Here is a 20224-nt window from a genome sequence, read left to right as displayed (position 1 = left end):
AACCTGTCATACTGGTAAGAATAGCCTGTTTCCTCCAGCTATTAAATGCCAGTCTACACAGAGGATGAGTTTCCAGAGCGCTACTACAGTACAACTTGCCCGAAATAGCTCACGACCTGGAGAGTTTATGCTGTATCTCTTTGAGGTTGCAAGGCAAACGTAGGTGGAGCACATGTGTGATAACAGAACAACGCATCAACACTTTACACTGCCAGGTTGTATCAAAGTCTGAACACTCAAAAACTCAGTTAAATTCTCCTCTAGAAGATAGTACCAAAATGCTCCCATACTGTTTAAGGCACAGAGTCAGTAAAAAGGGTACCATTGAGAACTGTATTCCCCCAGCTCTCATCTGGATACTACCCCCTAATTTTTTCCTCTGGACATCTGCAGAACCCTATAAGGGCTCCAAAGCCTCTCACCTCCAAACCCTCCTGGGAATCACAAAGGACATCCCATGATACCACTTCTGTGAGCATCAGCACTGCTCTCTTATCAAAATGAATGTTGTATATCCTAAAGGCTAAAGGCTGTAGCACTTTGTTTCTACACTCTAGGTTTCTATTAGGATTTAAGTTTCTCTGCACTACATTTTCTCCTGTCAGGCTCTCAGTTAATATATGTAAGACAGCTCTAAAAATCAGTGCTCACAGAAAAACACATGGGGATGAGTCAATGTTGGCTGAAGCCCTTGCTAAGGACACAACGGTTCTATTCCAAGGAACAGATCTATATTTTACAGACAGCGGTAGGTTTGATGCAATGCAGTTACAACAGTGTTTGTTACCTCAGACTGACCCATGCCTAAGGAGAAACAAGACCCCAGTGTGGGTGGAAAAGGAGGTGACTGCTCATACAGGTTAGCACTCTCAGTACAGAGCAGCTCTAAGAAGCTGATGAGGTAGCTTAGTACACACTGTAGTGCTGGATAGAGTAATGATGGAAAGCCACATCATCCATCTGCTGAGCTGCAGGGCTGTCCCCTATGGCCCAAGAGCTTGTACAGGGTCTGTGATGAGGCTTGTGATCTCTCTAGTCACCCTAACTAAACCTGACACCACCCCAGTATTTGCCAAACTGAAATTCCTGTCCCTACTGTTCATCTAATGGCACTTAAAGTCTTTTTACTTTATGAAAATACACATAAAAAGGGAAACGACTGAAAAGTTTCCTTAAGAATATGTGCCATTTTATTGGTTTAGACACTTTATAGAATCAGAGTCCTTAAGCAATAAAAGGATTTGATCGGGGAAATAGGAATTTAACATCCACCATGAATTCCCCTCCTTTAACTATGCTAGTGAGGCATTCATATTTATAGCAGGAGATTATCATGTTCATGGGATAATAAATTACACCAGATCTAATTACTTCATCACCAGCAATAGTTTTTCACAGACACTGACAGGCCTTAAATTGGGATGCGTCCTTTAATTCTGCTCTTAACCTTCAGATGAATCTCTGGGGCAGCAGTGTAAAGGGAACACAGCAGTGGGCATGGTTGCAACATGGAGCAGTGTCAAGCATTTTTCTGTAGGCTGTAATTCCATGAAAACAATGTATTGCAAAAATCCTGATCCCACTTGAATCTGTGGCAAAATCCTCTTGAATTAAATGGGGGTCAGGATATTACATCCTATATTGCTCCACTGGTCTGAGTAGGTCCAAATCACCATGTGTAAGGTCAAGAACTTGTGTAGGTTTGACAGATGAATGTCCAAATGTTGTTGCTATTAACTGTAAAAGTAGGATGAGGGACAAATGCTCCACTTTACCTGTTTTGCTCCTCATGGGAGATTTCTGTTCAGTTGTGTCACTCCCTGCATCCATTTGCAATTTTTCAAGCTGCTGTTCCAAGATGACACATCGCCGCCGCTCTTCCTGAAGACTCTTCTCAGCTGCCAAGATTTTATTGCTGCTTTCCTCCACCCTGACAGGCAAAAAAAAAAAAGGGTAGCTCAGCTTATTTATGTCACGACTATTAAGGATCAGTCAGCGTTGATACTGAATCCTGCTTCATGCTGCACAGCTCCCAACAGAGGGAAAAAGAGAATTTTTCATGCATCCAAAGGCAAAAATCTCAATGAAATTGTTCCAGATGACATCCTCCAAATTTGCAAAACAGAATTAACTAATGAGTACAGTTGGAAATAATGGGTTTGTTAATGGAGGTTGCCTAAATCCTTTAACATCGACTACTAGTGTGATTTTACGACGATGAGCAGGCAAGCTGCAGATGGCGGAGGAAAGACCTTTTATTACATGAACAATAAACTGAATTTTTAAAAAAACACTGGGAAAATCTAGAAAGAAAAAAGTTTATAAAAACAGTGTCAGTTAGCTGCTTTGCATCAGTTATCTGCAAGTAAGAAAAGAAACCTGATGTTGTTTTTAATAAACTTGGCCATCAGATACTATCAGATACTGTCCTATAAGAAGTGACTGGAAAAGAAACTGATGGTTCATTCCATAATGCAATACAGAAGAGCAAATTGACTCTCTATTCACCCTTCACAGTATCTTAGAAAATTAACTACAAAAATTTGATGCGTGCCCACAGATGGAGTCAGTGATGCATCTCGTGTGGGGCAGTGCCTGACACCAAATGATTTAGAGGAGTTTAAAGCTAGAGAGAAACCTGAATTCACTGTGTTGTATAATGCAGAATAAAGAATTTCTTTCTTGACCCCAAAGGTGATAGCTGATTACTCTCTGAATCAGGAGACCTGATTAGTCTTATTTCCCTCCTAGCTGGCATAACTAAAAAACTATTACAACTATAATAAAATTATATCACTGTCTTAAAAATCTAGCTACAGGCAAGACTCTGACCTCCTGTGGCAGTGAATTCCCAGGCTGGTGACATGCTATGAGAAATTATATTTCTCTCTGTGGTTCTGAATTCACTCTTCTGTCATCTGACCAGGTGTTCCTCTAGCATCCACATTAGACAAACAGTGGAGGAAAAATGACATGACTAGTAATTTTTTTAATGAAATCTTTTGCTATATATTAATAACTTAAAATGTTACTCTAGCTTTCACTCTTTCCCCAGCAGGGCCCAATCCTACAAACCGTTCATCACGGAGTCTCTTCAGAGAGTAATTCTGCTCCACAGTAAGTGACTGTGGAACACAGTCCTAAATCCTGGCAGCTGCTGTACAAAAATCCCACTCATGTAACCATTCCCAGCACTCTTCTCTTGACTTAAGCATTATATGTTACTTGAGCTTTGCTGACCCACACTCCAACAGCAAAGTGGAAGAATGCCTGATTTTCTTTTACATATATGCATGTTGAATTATGACTGGATGCCCTATTATCCTGAGGTTTTCTGAGAGTTATTGCACACAGTCTCACAAAATTTATTTCACCTGCAGGATCTCTTGATATATGTGTAATAACTGTGGAGCTGCTGAATCATCAGTCTATGGTACATTTTACAAGCAACTGTGCATTTCATTGGCTCCGTGTTCTTCATTATCCCATATTCATGATGTCCTCATTTTAGCTATCACTCACACCTCCATCCTTATCTAATTGCATAGCTCTATTAAAATCACTGGGCTTATAAAGAAAAGTAAGACTCTCCCAGTGTGTACTTCCAGGATTTAGCTCTTAGAAGCACCTTTATCACAGTTATAAAAAAGATGCATTTTTCTGACTGCGATTAATTGTACAGGACAACAGCTGGACAAGTGAGAAATTATAACTATTGTAAAATAAAGAAAGTAAGCAAATAGTGCCTATTGAATTCAAAAGCACACACGTAAAAGCGTATCTTCCTACAAGCTGGAATACAGATTTAGGAATAAAACAATACACATTCTCTAACTGGGGAAGAAAAAGCCCCAAACCAACCAAACAAAAAGCAGTAACTGAAAGGTGTCCAAAGAGAAAGGACTTCACTTTTCCTGCACCCTTAAAACATTGTTTTTAACATCATCTTGAATTGAATAATAGAAAAGGGAAAAAAAAGACCACAGCTATGCTTCAGTTAAAGCAGAATAAATTCATTTAGAAGAGGATATAGTGAAACTTAAGAGAATGTGAAAAGCTTTTGGAACAGAAGTCAGATTACAACTAATTACAGTATTTACTACTGATGAGTAATACTGCGACCTAAATAACACCACACATATGTAAATACACGAATTCTAATTTCATCTAGGTGCAGCAAGCTCGAAGATGACTCCGTTTCTTTGGCTCTTTGTTCTAAAAGAATAACAATAAAAAAAGTGAATCATCAACTAGGCATGGAAATTGAGTAGAACAAATTTAAAAGCCCCTATTTAAGGAATGGATCACACTGGGTGTAATGTACTGCATGCTATACGTTCTCACACATCTCAAGCACTCCTTAATCGCAGCATCCCACAAAGGATACTGGCAGAATCAGCCACTACCTTTTCTGCAGCACAGTGACCAGTTCCAGGAGCCTGTCTCTTTCCACTTCAGCAGCCTGGCACAGAGCCTTGTGCTCTGTGATCTGTGTCTGCAGTACTTTCAAATCCAGGCTGTTAGTGCCAGCAAGCCTAAAAGCAGCAGAAGCATAGAGAGTCTGTTTCCCATTTCAAAAATGAAAGAAATGAAACAAAGACAGGATTTGAAAAACATATCAAAATACACTTGTCTGAAAACTAAGCCAGAATGCAGAGCCAGGCTCACTACCTCCCCCCAGCACCAATCTCTATACTGCAATAAATGGAACAGAAATATTTGACAATGAAGCTACCGTGAGTTTCACTAGAAAGGTCTTCTCATTCACAAGGGTGCTTTCCCTTCCCATTACCCCTGGAAACACACTTCCACCTCCTATCAATTCACTATCACTGATTCTCCTCCCATTGCTACTGCCAAAGTAAAAGAAGCCCATATGTGGATTCTCTAAAGTGCTAGCTAAGCTGTTAAATGGCGTGCTATTGATTTTCTTCTGCTGAAAGGCTTCAGGCAGCATTAGTACAATGGCCATTCTTATGCCTGATATGTGACGAAAAGAAGAGGCAGTTCTCCCATGTATCCCATTTTTATGTACTTTATTACTTCTCTGACCTCTCCACATAGGAGTAGTATTCAGGAATATCTCCTTGAGAGCAAAAAGCAGGAGAAATCTTGGTGGTTGGAGGTGAAAAGGGAAACATGGGATTTGTGGAGCATAAAGCTAGCAGTCAATTAAAAAAAATTAAGATAGCAAGAAGATGCTAGAGCCTGTCAGAGGTGTTTGGCAGTATCTAGTAGGAAGGACCGTGAAAGAAGCTGCTTGTTACAGAAACAAGGCACACAAGGATAAGGCCAGCAGCTTGTGGAGTGTGGCAGGAAACATCCCCTCGTTTATTATGAAGTTCATATACATACCTTCCAGATGTGATGTTATTACTGAGATGGAAAGGCTTAGTAGCTGCTGACTCTACAAGTGTATGGCCCATCTTGGACACTGTGCTGAGAGGAAGAAAGCTGTATTAGTCCCTAAACTCTGCAGAAGGCAGTCTTCCAAGAACTCCAGTTATTTTGCAATGTCTGTATTTATTGTCGCCTTGTAGGGAAAAGATTTCCAGAGCCTCCTAAGTCAGGAGTGGTTAATCCTAAAATCAAGTTAAGGTTGGTAATGACAGAAGTGTCCCAGTCTAAAAATGTAGATTTTTATTTTGACATCTCGAAGGAGCTTTAGTTCCTATTTATAGCATTTTTCATTTCATCTTTCCTGATAGGAAAAGATGATTCGCTAAAGTAAAATGGAATACAGAGTTCACCAGCATACTAAAATTAATGGAATGACTGAGGTCTGCTAATCAAACTATTAACAGCTCTTGCAATTTCCAGACTCATTCATTGCCCACCTTACATGTCAGCTATTTTCATGACACAACTATGGTAGCCACGTATACAAGAAATAATTTATGCATTGTACTTAGTGGCTTCTTCAAAGCCATTACCCAACCTAATTTTCCTCCTTGCTTTCCTGCTTAATCTCAGCAGATATATGAAGTGAAAAAGTGGATAAAATATAGTTTTTTATCTAAATCATGCCCACAGGAGGCCACAAAGAGAGTGCTGGAGTATCTCTCATATGCAGAGAGGCTGAGAGAGCTGGGCTTGTTCAGCCTGGAGAAGGGAAGGCTCCGGAGACACCTTAAAGCAGCTTCCAGTGCCTACAGAGGCTGACAAGAAAGCTGGGGAGGGACTTCTAACAAGGTAGGAACAGGGGAAGGGGAAACAGACTCAAACTGACAGAAGGGAGATTTAGATGAGATCTTAGGAAAAAATTATTGACTATGAGAGTGGTAAGACACTGGCTCAGAGAAACTGTGGCTGCCCCATCACTGGCCATGTTCAAGGCCAGGTTGGACGGGGCTTTGAGCTACCTGGCCTAGTGGAAGGTGTCCCTGCCTATGGCAGGGGGGTTGGAAGTGGATGAGCTTTAATGTCCCTTCCAACCAAAACCATTCCACGATTCTATGATTTACTCCTTGAGAGCACAACTTCTGAAGAGTTAGAAGTGGGAGAATAAAGTCAGTCAGAAAGGTATACCAATGGAGATGTGGAAAACTTCAAATAAAGGATGTTTTAACTGTAACTCAAAACCAGTAAGAATAACTTTTCTTAAATTTCGTAGTAATGCTCTACTTTAATGCTGATTGACAGGGATACATCTGTCATTTCTAAAACCACATTCGGCGTCTAAAGTAATACGGTAGGCAAGTTAAAATTACATAGAACAGATCAGTTGCAACTTTAACTTGAGGAAAAATTTCCTCAGAAAACCAGTCTCAAATTCTCATTGTCAGTTAGACCATGGACTCTTTAGCATCAAAACAAGCATTTTAAAAGGAAAGGATACAACTTGCTTTGGTATTATGGTCCCTTTACACAGACAGAGTGACACAGAACCACAACAGTGTAAACAAAAATCGGATACACTGCTGCATTAAGATTAGTGTAATTTACATGGTCTTCAGTGAGGCTTTAAAAAGGGTGTTTGTTAAGAACAAATGATGTGGTGTGTTTTCAACATTTCTGCAATTAAATCGTATTCCAAGTGTATTTATTGATTTAAATAGTGAGCCAGTGATTTAGTGCTTACCTAAAATGGCATTTTGCATTAATTCACCACCCTGCTTTCAGAAGTCTGCTCATTAGAAACCCCGTTTCTCATAAGAGAAAAGAATCACAGGCACTTAAGCTAACCACATAAACATTATCTGAGCTGCAGAAGGAAAATTAGCTGCTCTACCATCATGCCAAATGTAGTAATGTCTGCAAGTCTGTAGATCTTTGTTCCAGGATGAAAATCCAAGAAATAATGTGATTGGAGATTCCCATATACTGCAAACAGGCTGCCACCACTGCTGGCACATAGCACATGTGCTTTCATACAGTTGCTCAGGGAAATGATGCTTCTGAATAACTCACAGCAGTTGTAAACATTAACATTAGGGTCTTCTTACCGAGCAGATCCAGTCTTTCCAACCTGATTGCTGCCTGATGCCACAGGCTTAAGCAGAGTAGAACCCGGATCTTCTGAGGACTCAGAAGGTGGTGGTTCAGCAGCTCCTGAACTGTCCACTTCATAGGCAGATTTCAACTGTTAATGTTGGAGCAGGTTATAAAACTGATTACACAGTTCAAAGAAAAATAGCTGCCTTAATGCCTAATCAGCAGCTTATAATTATTGCTACAAGCATGCCAGAACTTTTGATTTACATGACCTCCTCAGAAAGTTTCCTTTAACTTCTATCCATTGCAGGATGAAAAAAAAGCAAGTTGCATATGAAATCATAGGGTGCATACAGTCTCACTAGAGAACTCACAGTGCAGCACCACCACTACAACTGCCAGCACAGTTGGTTTGTCTCCCTAACCCAGGTCTGATCTCTGGTTCAATGTTCTAGCCCCCATTACTGAGGTATCTGACAGATCCACAATCTCACCACAACCCTATGAGGGTTTTATATCAACAGGAATTGGCTACCTAAATACTCTTAACAAAACCTGACTGTAAGATATAAGATCACATGAGAAGCCTCTGGAAGGTTAGTGGACTTCCTCTCAACTCCTGTGCCTGTGCTCTGGTAATAGTGCCATCTTGCCTCTGTCAGTTTGCAACACCAAACCATAAAAGTTTAAAACATTTTTAACACACTACTTTGTAAGGGGCCAACCTCTGCAGTTTTTTCATCTATACAATGAATATTCCATATACTTGAGGCTCATCAGACTCATATCCATAGCTTAGAGATCTGAAGGAAAGGAAATTTTTGAAGTGTTTTATAGTGGGAGATGAGAATAACTTACTAGGGGCCCCATCACACCATAAAGGGATGTAGATGGGTACTATGGCAGATACCATGTCAGCCTGCTGATGTCAGCCTCACTTATGTTTGTTTGCTTGCTTGCTTCCTTCAGCAGTCAAGGATGCTCAATACTGAGAAGTCACCACTGCAGCCCAACCCTTCTGTCAGCTGTGTGACATTCTTGACATGGAGCCACAGGTGGATGTGGTTGATATATCTGTTTTCTGCTGCTTAAACAACTTGAAGAAAACTTATGTACAGGAAAGAAATTTAAGAGTTACAAGAGAAAATTCCTGTCTCATTCCAAGAGGACAGACTGTCAGTAAGACAGGTATTAATGTTTCAAGCTAGCAACCAACTCAGATAAACAAGTAGAAGGAAGTGAGAGAGCAGATCTAAAATGATTAGACAGCATAATCCACCAGTTAATTTCTTCTGTCTACCTGAAGTGTGAGTTTCCCAATCTCCTCTTCTAGCTCTTTAACCATTGCTTCCCGTTCAGCCACCACTTGTATGAGCTGCTCTATAAGGCAGTTTTGTTTATGAACCTCACTGTTCAAGTTCTGCCCTAGCATGTGCTTGGACTCCTTGTTCTCCTCATCCTGATGGCTCAGGTGCTTTAAGACCTCCTGCATTTGCTTCTGCTGGGCCTGATAAAACAAAAACAATGAGTGAGATCTTCACTTTTATACACAATGATTATTAAGACTCCCTTGGTGTTTTACACCCTCCAAGTCAGATACCCGTTTATGAATGCTAGGGCAAGACTCTCCTCTGCCAAACTCATTCCTTGGTGTAAGCACATTGATATCACTAGTGGTACTCCAAGAGTCTGTTATGTTTTAAGCATGAGATCACTGCATCAGCATTTACCCATTGAAAGGACTGCACAACACATCTACTTGCAATGCCCAGACACATGTGGCTGGGTAAGGACAGTCCATCTCCACTGGCTCCTGCTGGTCATATCAAGACTTTAGCGACTGGACAGTGAAAGTAGAAAAGACCTAAGCAAGTGGGAGATTCAGTTTGCTGGCAGCTTTGCTACTCAGTGTAGCAGAAAATAAAGCAAGAAAGGCTGGCCTTTGACAGTGAAGGTGATTTTTTCATAAAGTGGATAAAAGTAAGGATTTCAACGTGCATTTCATGAAATTAGAACACGATCAGATTGTGTGAGTGACATTAAAAGATAAGGGTAGTATGAGATGACAGCTATAACACTAGGCTGTTTTATCAGTGGCTTTTGGAGTTTTTCTCACACTGAGAAATCTAATACTTGTCAGACAGTTGGTTCTGTCAGGCCAACAAACTGTAAGCAAGGTGCTTCTTTGATGTAAGGCATAAAACAGTTTAACCATTCCTTCCCAAGTAAACTCGTGTCTTTCTGCAATAAGCTTAGTGAGACACTAAGACTTGGCAAAAGTGACAACTGTTATTTGACTCTTCTGTAAACTGCCTAATGTGCTGGTCAGTACCCACACTCCCTGCAGCTGCCTGGTATGCAGAAAGGTGAATGCCAGCTCAGTCATAAGCATATATTAGCTAAAACCTAAAGAAGCAAGGAAATGTGATTCGAAACTTGTGAGGAACTGGATCAAGAAACACAGAGCTAACCCTACTAAAAAGCATCATATTTTCTATTTTTTTTTTTTTTTAATTATTGAAATTGGGGAAGACTATTTAGAGCCATGGCAGGACAAAAGCATCCTGCAAGACCATGACAGCAGCTATTTATTTCAGCATAACTGCATCTTGAGTCTCTGCTAATACCCTTGGTTTTGAAGAGGTCAAATCTCATCTCCAGCTACTGCAAGTGAATGTATATATGGATTAGTACTCATGGTTTATTTAGCTTGTGTGTTTTGGGTTGTGTAACACAACAAATGAAAGTGCAAAATTGCAGGCATTCTAAGAAAAAAACCCAAAGCTACCAATGAAACTGAAAGCAGAACAGAGAATGCTGTCCAGCTTCATGGGCCAAGAATAAAGCTTTTCCTCTACATACTAGACAACCCTATTTCAATCCTCCTTCTGCAAAATGTTTCTTCCAATACTTGCTGCTTAGAGCCACTTCACTGCAACTGTGTCACGCTTGGTGCTGTCTTGCAGCCTTTACATCATCTGATCCAAAACACAGAAGTGCTTTAGCTGCCTAGGAAACCTCTGGCTGTCACAGTTTGATTCACCAGGCTCCTGTACACGCTAAGGTTGTCTGTGTCATTGTGTCATTAAATTACATCATGTTTCATCACTTATAGAAAGAGGGCTGATATGCAGGGGCTGAGACCAACAGTAATAGACCATACCAGTAAGGCGTCTATGAGCTCATTGTCGTGTTTTCCTTTCTCCAACAGGATTATGATCTGTCCCTTCAGGGTTTTCACTTCACTGCACAGTACTTTGTTCCTGGCTTTTGATGCATCAAGGGTTTTTTTCACTTCCTCATGACTCTTTTTGAGAGCATCATATTCCCCAGTGAGTTTCTGCAGTGATGCAAACACATCATAGGAAATGACAGTTATAGCCTATCACCAAGCCCCAGGTGCTCTGATGAGCTAGAGGAATCACATACGTCCTGAGAGAATATAAAAAAATGGCACTGGCATTCCATATTATCCCAAAGAAAGTAGAAATTGCAAATGCTACAACTCGTTGCCTGCTTGTCAGTATCAAAATTTAAAAAAAAAAGTCTGTCTGCTCAGGAATAGAAGTGGACTGGGTTAATTCAGTATGTGCCCAGAAGCAAATGATAATTTTGTATTAAAACCTAATTCTGTATGCTCCTGGTTTGTACTTAATATTGCATGAAGAATGCACATCTGGCCAAAGTGTGAGAGGGATGCTACAGAGTTTGGATGCAGCTGTAGCAGGCTTCTTTCTACATATGCCTTCAATATAAAGCTAGCACCAGCTGTATTGCAGCCCAGGGTCTCTCTCCCTTTTCCCAACATCACCTACCAAGCACAGTTGTCAGCTGGCCGCATTTCAGGCTAAACAGATACATCTAACACGTAAATCATAGAACGGTTTTGGTTGGAAGGGACCTTAAAGATCATCTAGTTCCAAGCCCCCTGCCATGGGCAGGGATACCTTCTGCTAGACCAGGTTGCTCCAAGCCCCATCCAACCTGACCCTGAACACTGCCAGGGATGGGGCAGCCACAGCTTCTCTGGGCAACCTCTGCCAGTGTCTCACCACCCTCACAGTAAATAATTTACTCCTAATATCCAATCTAAATCTCTCCTCTGTCAGTTTAAAGCCATCTGCCCTTGTCCTGTCACTACCTGCCCTTGTCAAAAGCCCCTCTCCACCTTTCTTGTCACGCCTTTATGCACTGGAAGCTGCTCTAAGATTTCTCTAGAGCCTTCTCTTCTCCAGGCTGAACAAGCCCAGCTCTCTCAGCCTGTCTCCATAGGAAAGATGCTCCAGGCACCTAATCAACTTTATGGCCTCCTCTGGACTCAGTCCAACAGGTCCATGTCCTTCTTATGCTGAGGCCCCCAAGCTGAAGACAGAAGCAGAGGTGAAGACCAAATCTTGTACTGCAGAGGCATATACAATCCTGTCCACGCAAGACTACAATACAGACATCAAGCGTGGAAGCCTTTTGCTCAGTCTGTGAAGTGTGCCAGAATTTCCTCCAGTAGATCAAAAACCAGGTGGGTTTTGTGTGAAATGATCCTTGGGTGGGTTATAACATACACCTTGAAGGTAAGGCAAGGCAAGTTATTACATACTATACACCCAAGCAGGACTCTCTCAGCTCACAGTGTTTTACCTCCAAAGTTTCTTTCTTTTCTTTTTCTAAGCTGCGAATCTTCAGCAAGTTCTTCTCTTGGGCTGATAACTTCCTTGGATCAATAAGTGCCAGCAATTCCTCATCAGCCTTGCTCAGTGATTTTCTGGTCTTGCTTTGACCCAACTGATTCTCCAGCTCTCGAACCTAGGGGGCAATAATGAGGACACATCCAGAGCCTTTTCCCGGAGTACAGTGGTCCAGCACCAAAGGCAACATAACCAAAGAGAGCTCAGAGTAGCATCATATTACTTCTTGACGTTATCATGGTTAACTAACACAGAGCAGTGTCTGCTCTTTCAAATTTGTATTTGTTACCTGCTAACAAATATTAAGGCATCTAGCGCATCTGTGCAGGGAGGAGATGTAACACCAGACCCACAAGAGACTCAGGACACACTGGAGATATGTGCTTTATTGGGGCCATATGTGGAGGCCAGGCAGACAACTCCAAAGCATCTTGAATGCTACCAAACACACATGTGCACAACAGAATAATACCTTAGATCTCCTCTAAAAGAGCAAACATGCACTCACCCATCTACATTTAAGCATCTTGGTCTTTAGGAGAATCACCATCCAGGATGCCCACAATCAAAGACACAGATCACTAGGCTGAACATGGGTACCTAGCACTGGTTTAGATGCCCTGGGATACTGGAGACATACATGATGCAGGATCTACAAGACATCCATACTCCTCTGGAGAGATGACCAAAAGTCAGAGGGACACCCTGTGACATCTCAGCTGACATTAAACACCTATGTGCAGTCAAGTGAACTAAGCCTCTGCATCTCAGCTATTTGCTACAGACCTATTTTACAGTCAGTAGAAGGAAATGGGCACTGCTATAGCACAGTTCCTCTGCCTTGTTCTGGAGGTGTCTTCTAAAATAAGATGCACCTACCTCACTTTTGATCAAATGACTGTATTTACAAGATCACCACTGACTACTGAAGGGGTTTGAGGATACTGCCTCAGAAAGAAATTTCTACATCAGAGTACAGTACTTATAATCTTCACATGAATTCTATCCAGGGGACCTTAATGGAAGGAAAATGTAATTTCCTCCAGGGAAATTAGAGGTTAACAATTTCAGTCAGTGCAAAATCAGTTTGTTGGCATAGAATTAAACAGCAGAAAAAGCCTGCCTCCCCGTCTGGAGCTGACATTTCAGCTAGGCTGTGCCCTTTAGGAGATTCAAGAGTTAAAGATTTTACTGAAGTTCCTGGGGGAACAACTTGAAAATCTTATCTGACCTAAATTCTTCCCGTTTGACTTTAGGCACTGAACGAAGGTGTCTAAGCCAGTCACAGACAATGAACATGGCTCCTTCCCTACTCAGCGGAGAGAGGCACCTTCACAACATCCTGGGATTTTCACTGCCAGAACTGTCTAAGGTCACTGAACTCTCTCCTTTGACACAGATTCGAATAGCTTAAATACTTCAGCTTAAATACTGAAGCTTACATGTTTGCAATAGACTAATTAACATAATTTGCAGGAACTCTGAAAGACCCTGCACACATCAACACATATTTAAAATAGAACATCCCTGCCACCATACACACACATGAATGTGCAGACACATACAAGCATACCTAAAAACTATTACAGAAGTAACCATAAGGTGTTTTATTCTAACAGTTTCTTTCTTCAACATTGAAAACCGCCACGTAGTTGCAGTAAACACTGTACTGGGACATACCTTATAAGCAAGTAGGAGTTACGTAATAAAGAACTAACAGCATCTTTACTTTAAACTGATGTAATACCTGTACTTAGAAAGAGCACCCCAGTACCCAGCTTACATGGCACTATGAAGGGTCTTAACTCACCTTGCTTTGGAGAACAAGAATTTGTTGGGCTCGTCCACGCCAGCTGCCAGAATTGGTCAAGAGACTTTGAATATTCACATCTTCACCAACTTCATTTGCTAAAAGCTATAAAAAAAGAATTACCATAAACAAGAAGGCTAGGCTTTAATACAGGTTGGGGGCATGGAAAGGCTGCTTACTCTAGCAATAAACATGAAACACAATCTATACAGGGTGGCCTGCATCCAATACTCAGCATCTCATCTGGTGTAAACTCTTCCAGGTCATTATTTCAATACATATTGTTGGTGGGTAGAAGCTTGGCTAACACGAACAGTTTTACTTGTTGAGGTGGGCATTTCAGTATTTTGATATGTTTGAGTATTATTCTTTTTAAAAAACTATGAAACTGTGTTTTCCTGCCTGCCTATGGAGAGTGTCAAATTGTACTCTCCAGCTGCATAGCTGTGTGGCAAACTGTGCTACTTCTGTAAAAAATATTTCAAATTCATCACCAAGGTTTACTAACCAGTCCTGACAGTTGTCAACATATGTAATTATTTTTGGTATAATAAATACTTAACCAGAACTAAACAGGAACAGAGTATTGTCCTAATATACATCCTTGCAAATCAGGAATTAAGCCAATCTCTCTTGCACAGTTCCAACACAGCCACATTAACCAGAGCTAAAGTTAGTATGAAGAGCATTTAAATTATTTATAAAAAGGTCAGCAGAATTCTATTTTTAGGACCATATTTCTACTCTGATCTGCATTGCAGGTTCTTACGCAAAGTAACAAAACCAAAGGAAACAGAGCACATAAACACTTTAAAATGCATCGTGAATCAAAAAGGTTAGTCCAGACGTCACTCCAACAAACTGTACTTTAGTTCAAGCGTGGTCTTTAATCCCATTGATTTCCATGGGACTGAAGCCTATATTTAAAGTAAATATATAATTAAATGTTTTGGAAAGGAGGAATCTGCCTGAACACATGCTTTGAACCTATTCTGCTCAACTTGGACTTTCAAACCTTGAAGCACCTGTACCTATCATAGCAGTAGAAATAACAGACCCAGTCATCCAGCTGTGGTGTCAGAGGATGAAATTTGTGTCCATATGTATATCTTCCCAATGAAACCACTACACCTTCTTCACAGTTCACTGGAATATTTCATGGAGGCTCATCAAAGCTCAAAAGAAAAGAAGCCTCCTGATTTCACAAGAATATGTATCTCTTGCACAGGATCCCAGACAGAGACTGCACCCTGCAACAGTACCTTTTGGGTCATTTTCAGTTCCTGCTTTGCAGACTGGAGTTGATTACGATATTCCATCACTTTAAAGTTGGCTGCAGTTAATTTTTCTTGCAATGCTTTCATCTCTGGACTTTCAGCCTTTGAAGAGAAGAATGTACTTGGTAAGAACACAGTCCTCAAGGAAAACCTGAAGTGATTAAGATCCACAGACCCCTCAGGATCACAGAATCTTCTTTTGCAGACCCATGCCTTCCCTAATTTTGAGGGTATAGAGGCAATAAAACCAGAGCAATTTGGCCACAAACTAGTGACAGGGATATGCCCTTGTCACAGGAAAAGGATTGTACAATAGGAGAGAACTAAGTATCAGCTTCTGATTTCCTCTCTTCAATTACAACTCGTACCAAGTTTCCTTCTATCATCTTCAGAGTTGATTGCTTGATTCCTGCATCATCACCACCAAGACAACGTATTTTTTCTACGGCTGTCTGTAACTGTAAAGAAAATGCACTGTTATTATAGAATGAATACAGTGAAGAGCATACATCCATGGAATGTTAATTAGAAAAAAAGTACAACATGGATGTTTATTTACTCTAGAAAAAAAAAAAACAAAAAAACAAGCAACCAAACAACAACTCCATTTTCCCTTGTTTTTAAACATAATCAGTAGGAAAGCATATTTTTTTCCCCCCGAAATACTTCCCAAAGAAAAATATGTTACTTTACAGTGGAATAAATCCAGCGAAAATGTCTCTGACTTGCTGAGACAGGATCAGTTATCAAGTATGGAGACCGCTGGGGGATTTTATTACCATAGGTTCATAAAGTAAGTGTTTATCTACATAAATGTAAATGCACTACAGTACAGGATATTTAACAAAAACCACATAGGGCTACTCACCAAAGGAACATAAGAGAAGGAATTACTACCTATGGCCTGACAGCTGACATTTAGCAATGATGTTAAGGCCATTCCTCTTTAGCTGGTAGCTCTAAGGTAGAAGAATGTATATCCAATTGCTTGCCACAGCAAAGGCAGGCAGACATAAAGCCACTCCTTGTCTGAACCATCTCTTATTTTGAGATTGCAAAAACTTCTTACTGGACAGGAGTGTTGTAATTTGGAGCTAAAAAGGCCAGGAAATGTTGCTTTAAAGGGCTAAGACTTCATTCTTTGAGGTGGAAGGAAAACCTTGATTATTTGCAGGAGTAAAAAAAAGGCACTAAGGAATAGCTTCTTCATTAAAATGATTATTTGGTGAAACGCAGAGTGCAATTTGGACCAGCTCTAATGTTGCCCCTTCTTTGCATGTAAATCAACAGTTAGGCCACCCCTTCTATATAGTTCATAAATTCTTTTAGTCAACAGATTGAGAGTAAGAAATTTCAGCTAGTGTTGGCAGCTGCTAGGCTAAATTCTAAGGCAGTTTTCTGCAAACTTCTGTCTGCAGTATTTGTTTACATGTACCACCCTTTGATAAGTGATTGCTCGATGGCCACACCTTCCATTTTATTTGTGGGAACAGAGTCATGTTAGAACACTTTCAATTTACATATTTTTAGTTTTCATACAAGCAAAGAGTTAACAATTACGTAAAACAACCCTTGAAAGTACATGTTGTGATGCAATTGTGTCACCACAATTCATTTTGCAGGGTTTAAGGCATCTAGAAGTCAGCATAGGGAATGAGATTCAAACCACAAATTAACATGTTCCTTGTTTTCAGTGTGGGAGTCTTTACAAAGAATGGAGTCTGGCCAACACAGGTAAGTTTTCAGCCCAGTAGACTCCTACATTACATCAAGTGGATGAACTGGCTGCAGGCTTGGTTTTGCTGCCCATCCACAGCTCCCTAGTCCCATTTGCGGATCTGAGGGTACCCAGCAGGCCTTCAGCCACTGCACCAACACTGCCAGTCTTGTCACGTCCAACAGCACTGCAGGGGTGTCTGAGAGGTTTAAGTGGCATCTCAGATTGTACTTTCACACTTATGCATGGGCAACTGAATGGCACTTTAGTTGTCTTGATTCTTTCTACAATCAATAGAAAAAGATGAGTGTGTCTAGACAGTGATCCAGCTTAGCTTAAGAGCTACTAAAGAGATATGAATCACTGCAGGTTTCTGTCTGTAACAGCTCTTCTCTTTCACAGAATGGTTTGGGTTAGAAGGGACCTTAAAGCTCATCCAGTTCCAACCCCTTGCCATGGGCAGGGGCACCTTCCACTAGACCAGGTTGCTGGCCTTGACCACTGTCAGTGATGGGGGAGCCACAGCTTCCCTGGGCAACCTGTGCCCACACCTCATCACCCTCACAGGGAAGAACTTCTTTGTAATACGTAATCTAAACCTACCCTCTGTCAGTTTAAAGCCATTACCCCTCATCCTATCCTTACATGCCCTTGTAAAAAGTTCCTCTTCAGTTTTCTTGTCAGCCTCCTTATCTTTGTATAGTTCTACTGAACAAGTACAATCCACAAACTCAGCCAGTCATCATTAGTTTAGAGAAAAGCCACTCCAAATGAGGCTATAAGAAAATGTAGAACATTGACCAGGGCACAGTTTCAGTGGGGCTTATGCTGTGGTCATTTTTATCTCAGATGAGAGAGTTTGCTGTGTTTAGTTTTGATTTTGATGGTGTTGGTGTCTAAGAGCAGATTAGTTCACATTTAACACATCCATCTCTGCTTTGACCAGCAATTACTGTTTCTCGAAAATTTGTTGGCTTTCAGTTTCATATCCTTTCCTAAAATGTCTGTGGTCCTTTCTTTTGGGTCAATATCTGATAATACTTTAAGTTTCTGTTTGAATAATGATCATTACACTTCTGAAAGTAGGGGATTATAACTATCATGATTTTTCTTGAAATTATTCATGGCTTGCTCCCCTTGTGTGATTTTGTAGGTCCCCAGCTACACCTGACATTTCTTAGCCAGCTTTTGACCAGAACATTCTGGATTTATGCAGGTGTTCTCAAAGTTTTAATCTACTATTTCTTCAGCTTTCAGGTAAATGTGGTACAATTCAGATAAATGCATGATTTGTGATAATTGATTGTGACAGATGAAGTCAGAATACATTTGTCAGCATGATAAACATTATTGATCCATTTAAATTATGCTTCTAAGGAAGCAAAGTGCAGAAAAAAAGGACTAAAAATTACCAAAAATTTTACCAGTATTGTGTAAGGAAGAGGAGAAATAGCCAATGAACAAAGGAAACACTGCCATCAGGGCCTCTAATTTTCATTTTAACAGTCACCTGAGTAAAATTTTTCCTGGGATAGGTTAGTACATATGAAAAATTCATACTAAACCAGAAAAATGAGTTTCTCTGAATGAAGATTTGGTATTTTACATGATCTAGTTTGTTACTATCTCAATTCTGGGAGTACTTATGTTAGAAAGCAGCTTTCATTACTTGGACAAATACAGCTTAGAATATCCGTTCATGGCTGGCATTAATGAGGTGGGAATGTAAGACATAATGGTATGAAATTTGCTTCTCCTCACAAAAAAATAAAATCAGAAAAATATCATTCCCATAGTGCTAGAAAAGCCTCTGTGTGGCAAATACACATTCTTAATCACTATTTCATATATTCTTGGGTCATCCAAACTTATGGATTTAGGAGCTTTCCTAGCTCCTCCTTTCTGCAAAGGTAAAAACACAGCTGAGGGCACACACCCCTTTTTCCTATTATGGATAGAAATTGCAAGAACTCAAAGCAAGCATGGATGTAAGAGCAAATACAAAATGGGAACATGAATTTAACTCAGCTTCTACAGGTCCTCTATCCCAAAAGCTAGATTTCTATGTTTTAGCATGCAAAAAAAAAAAAAAAAAAAGGAACAAAAGTACAAAAATGTCTCACTTCTCTTTCCAGCTCTTTGACTTTGTTATTCAGTTGTTTCACTTTGGCTTTTTCACTCTCAGCCTCAGCAGTTATCTCACGATTCTTTTTGGCTAATTCAACTATTTTAGTAGCTGCAACATCTCCAGCTAAACCAGACGCCCCTGAAAAGTATACATAAAAGCAAAGGACATATCTTACAGGGAAGATTCAGAATAGATGATGCTTTTGTTCTCTGTCCAGTGCACAATGTACTTTTATTTTCTCATCCATTTCTCTCAGAGCTGTGCCAGGCACTTAAATGAACAAGAGAAGGAAAAGAGGTGCCAGTGATTCCAGCTGGATTGCTTGGTCCTTTGAGTCAGCATCACGTTGTGGCTAGCAAAGCCACATTTCACACTTCAGCAACAGTTACATGTCAGAAGGCCACAGCACTGATCATAGCAACATTACTACATAGAAAGGGTAGAAATGTTTCCTGCTCACTGCTGTGTAGGATAGTTACGAACAGTTTTTTCTGAAGTGTTATAGGAAAAGACAACAGACTATTTTATGCTGGTTGTTTACTACTGGAGGAGTTGTTGAAACAGAGGTGTGAACTTTTTTAGACATCTGTCCTAAAAGGTCAGGCACACTATTACAGTTGGATCCTGGAAAACGTTCAAGAAATTTCATTGTGCCTATTTATACATCCCTTGAGATTACACATGGAGCCTTACTGTATTACTCTCTTAATTGCTTTTTTAAACAGACACTTCATTCACCTCCTCATCAGAGAGGGTTTTATTAGTGTCACAAATACAGTAATCCCCAGGACTAGCTTGTGTGTCTCTTGGCTTTTGTTAATTGACACACATCACATAGGTGAAGAAAAGTTTTCACATGAGTGTAAAATCAATATAATTGCATACTATGTCCAAGGAAACCTCTAGCTCAGCAATGAATACGAGCCTACAATAACAAAACATTGGTGGGGTATATGAAGACTGAACTCAGCTGTTGTCATTCTTTTTAACTCCTTCATCCTCCTTCACTTCTCTGAAGGATTAACTTTTCTGCTGACATTGTGAAGATTATGTTCAAGACCTGAGGTGAGATGCAAGGACAACAGATCACTTTAAAGTGAATTCTGAGTCACATAAAACCCCTAGAGACTTTAAAGGGGGGATGCAGAATACATCAACAAAATATGCGCCTATATC

General features: G+C 40.4%; 1 protein-coding gene across 2 annotated transcripts in view; it reads right to left on the bottom strand.

The window, feature by feature from the left end:
• CCDC13 (coiled-coil domain containing 13) overlaps nucleotides 1-20224 on the bottom strand; it is a 31306-nt gene that overhangs the window by 3250 nt on the left and 7832 nt on the right. The window contains exons 4-14 of one of the 2 annotated variants that reach the window (XM_061354769.1): nucleotides 19044-19186; nucleotides 15572-15661; nucleotides 15189-15305; nucleotides 13927-14031; nucleotides 12070-12234; nucleotides 10598-10774; nucleotides 8735-8941; nucleotides 7446-7582; nucleotides 5356-5439; nucleotides 4407-4535; nucleotides 1776-1930 (exon numbers count right to left, since the gene is read on the bottom strand). In XM_061354769.1, the coding sequence (XP_061210753.1) occupies nucleotides 1776-1930; nucleotides 4407-4535; nucleotides 5356-5439; nucleotides 7446-7582; nucleotides 8735-8941; nucleotides 10598-10774; nucleotides 12070-12234; nucleotides 13927-14031; nucleotides 15189-15305; nucleotides 15572-15661; nucleotides 19044-19186 (1509 nt within the window). The remainder of the gene's footprint in view (nucleotides 1-1775; nucleotides 1931-4406; nucleotides 4536-5355; nucleotides 5440-7445; nucleotides 7583-8734; nucleotides 8942-10597; nucleotides 10775-12069; nucleotides 12235-13926; nucleotides 14032-15188; nucleotides 15306-15571; nucleotides 15662-19043; nucleotides 19187-20224) is intronic. The other variant, XM_061354770.1, reaches the window with a different exon arrangement.

This window comes from Neopsephotus bourkii, unplaced genomic scaffold, assembly GCF_033783945.1.
Source record: "Neopsephotus bourkii isolate Nb327-2 ecotype Australia unplaced genomic scaffold, CSIRO-AGI_Nbou_v1 NB_745, whole genome shotgun sequence".
Lineage (NCBI taxonomy): Eukaryota > Metazoa > Chordata > Aves > Psittaciformes > Psittacidae > Neopsephotus > Neopsephotus bourkii.
The sequence above is the reverse complement of the archived record's forward strand: the minus strand, read 5'-3'. Positions and strand labels throughout refer to the sequence as shown.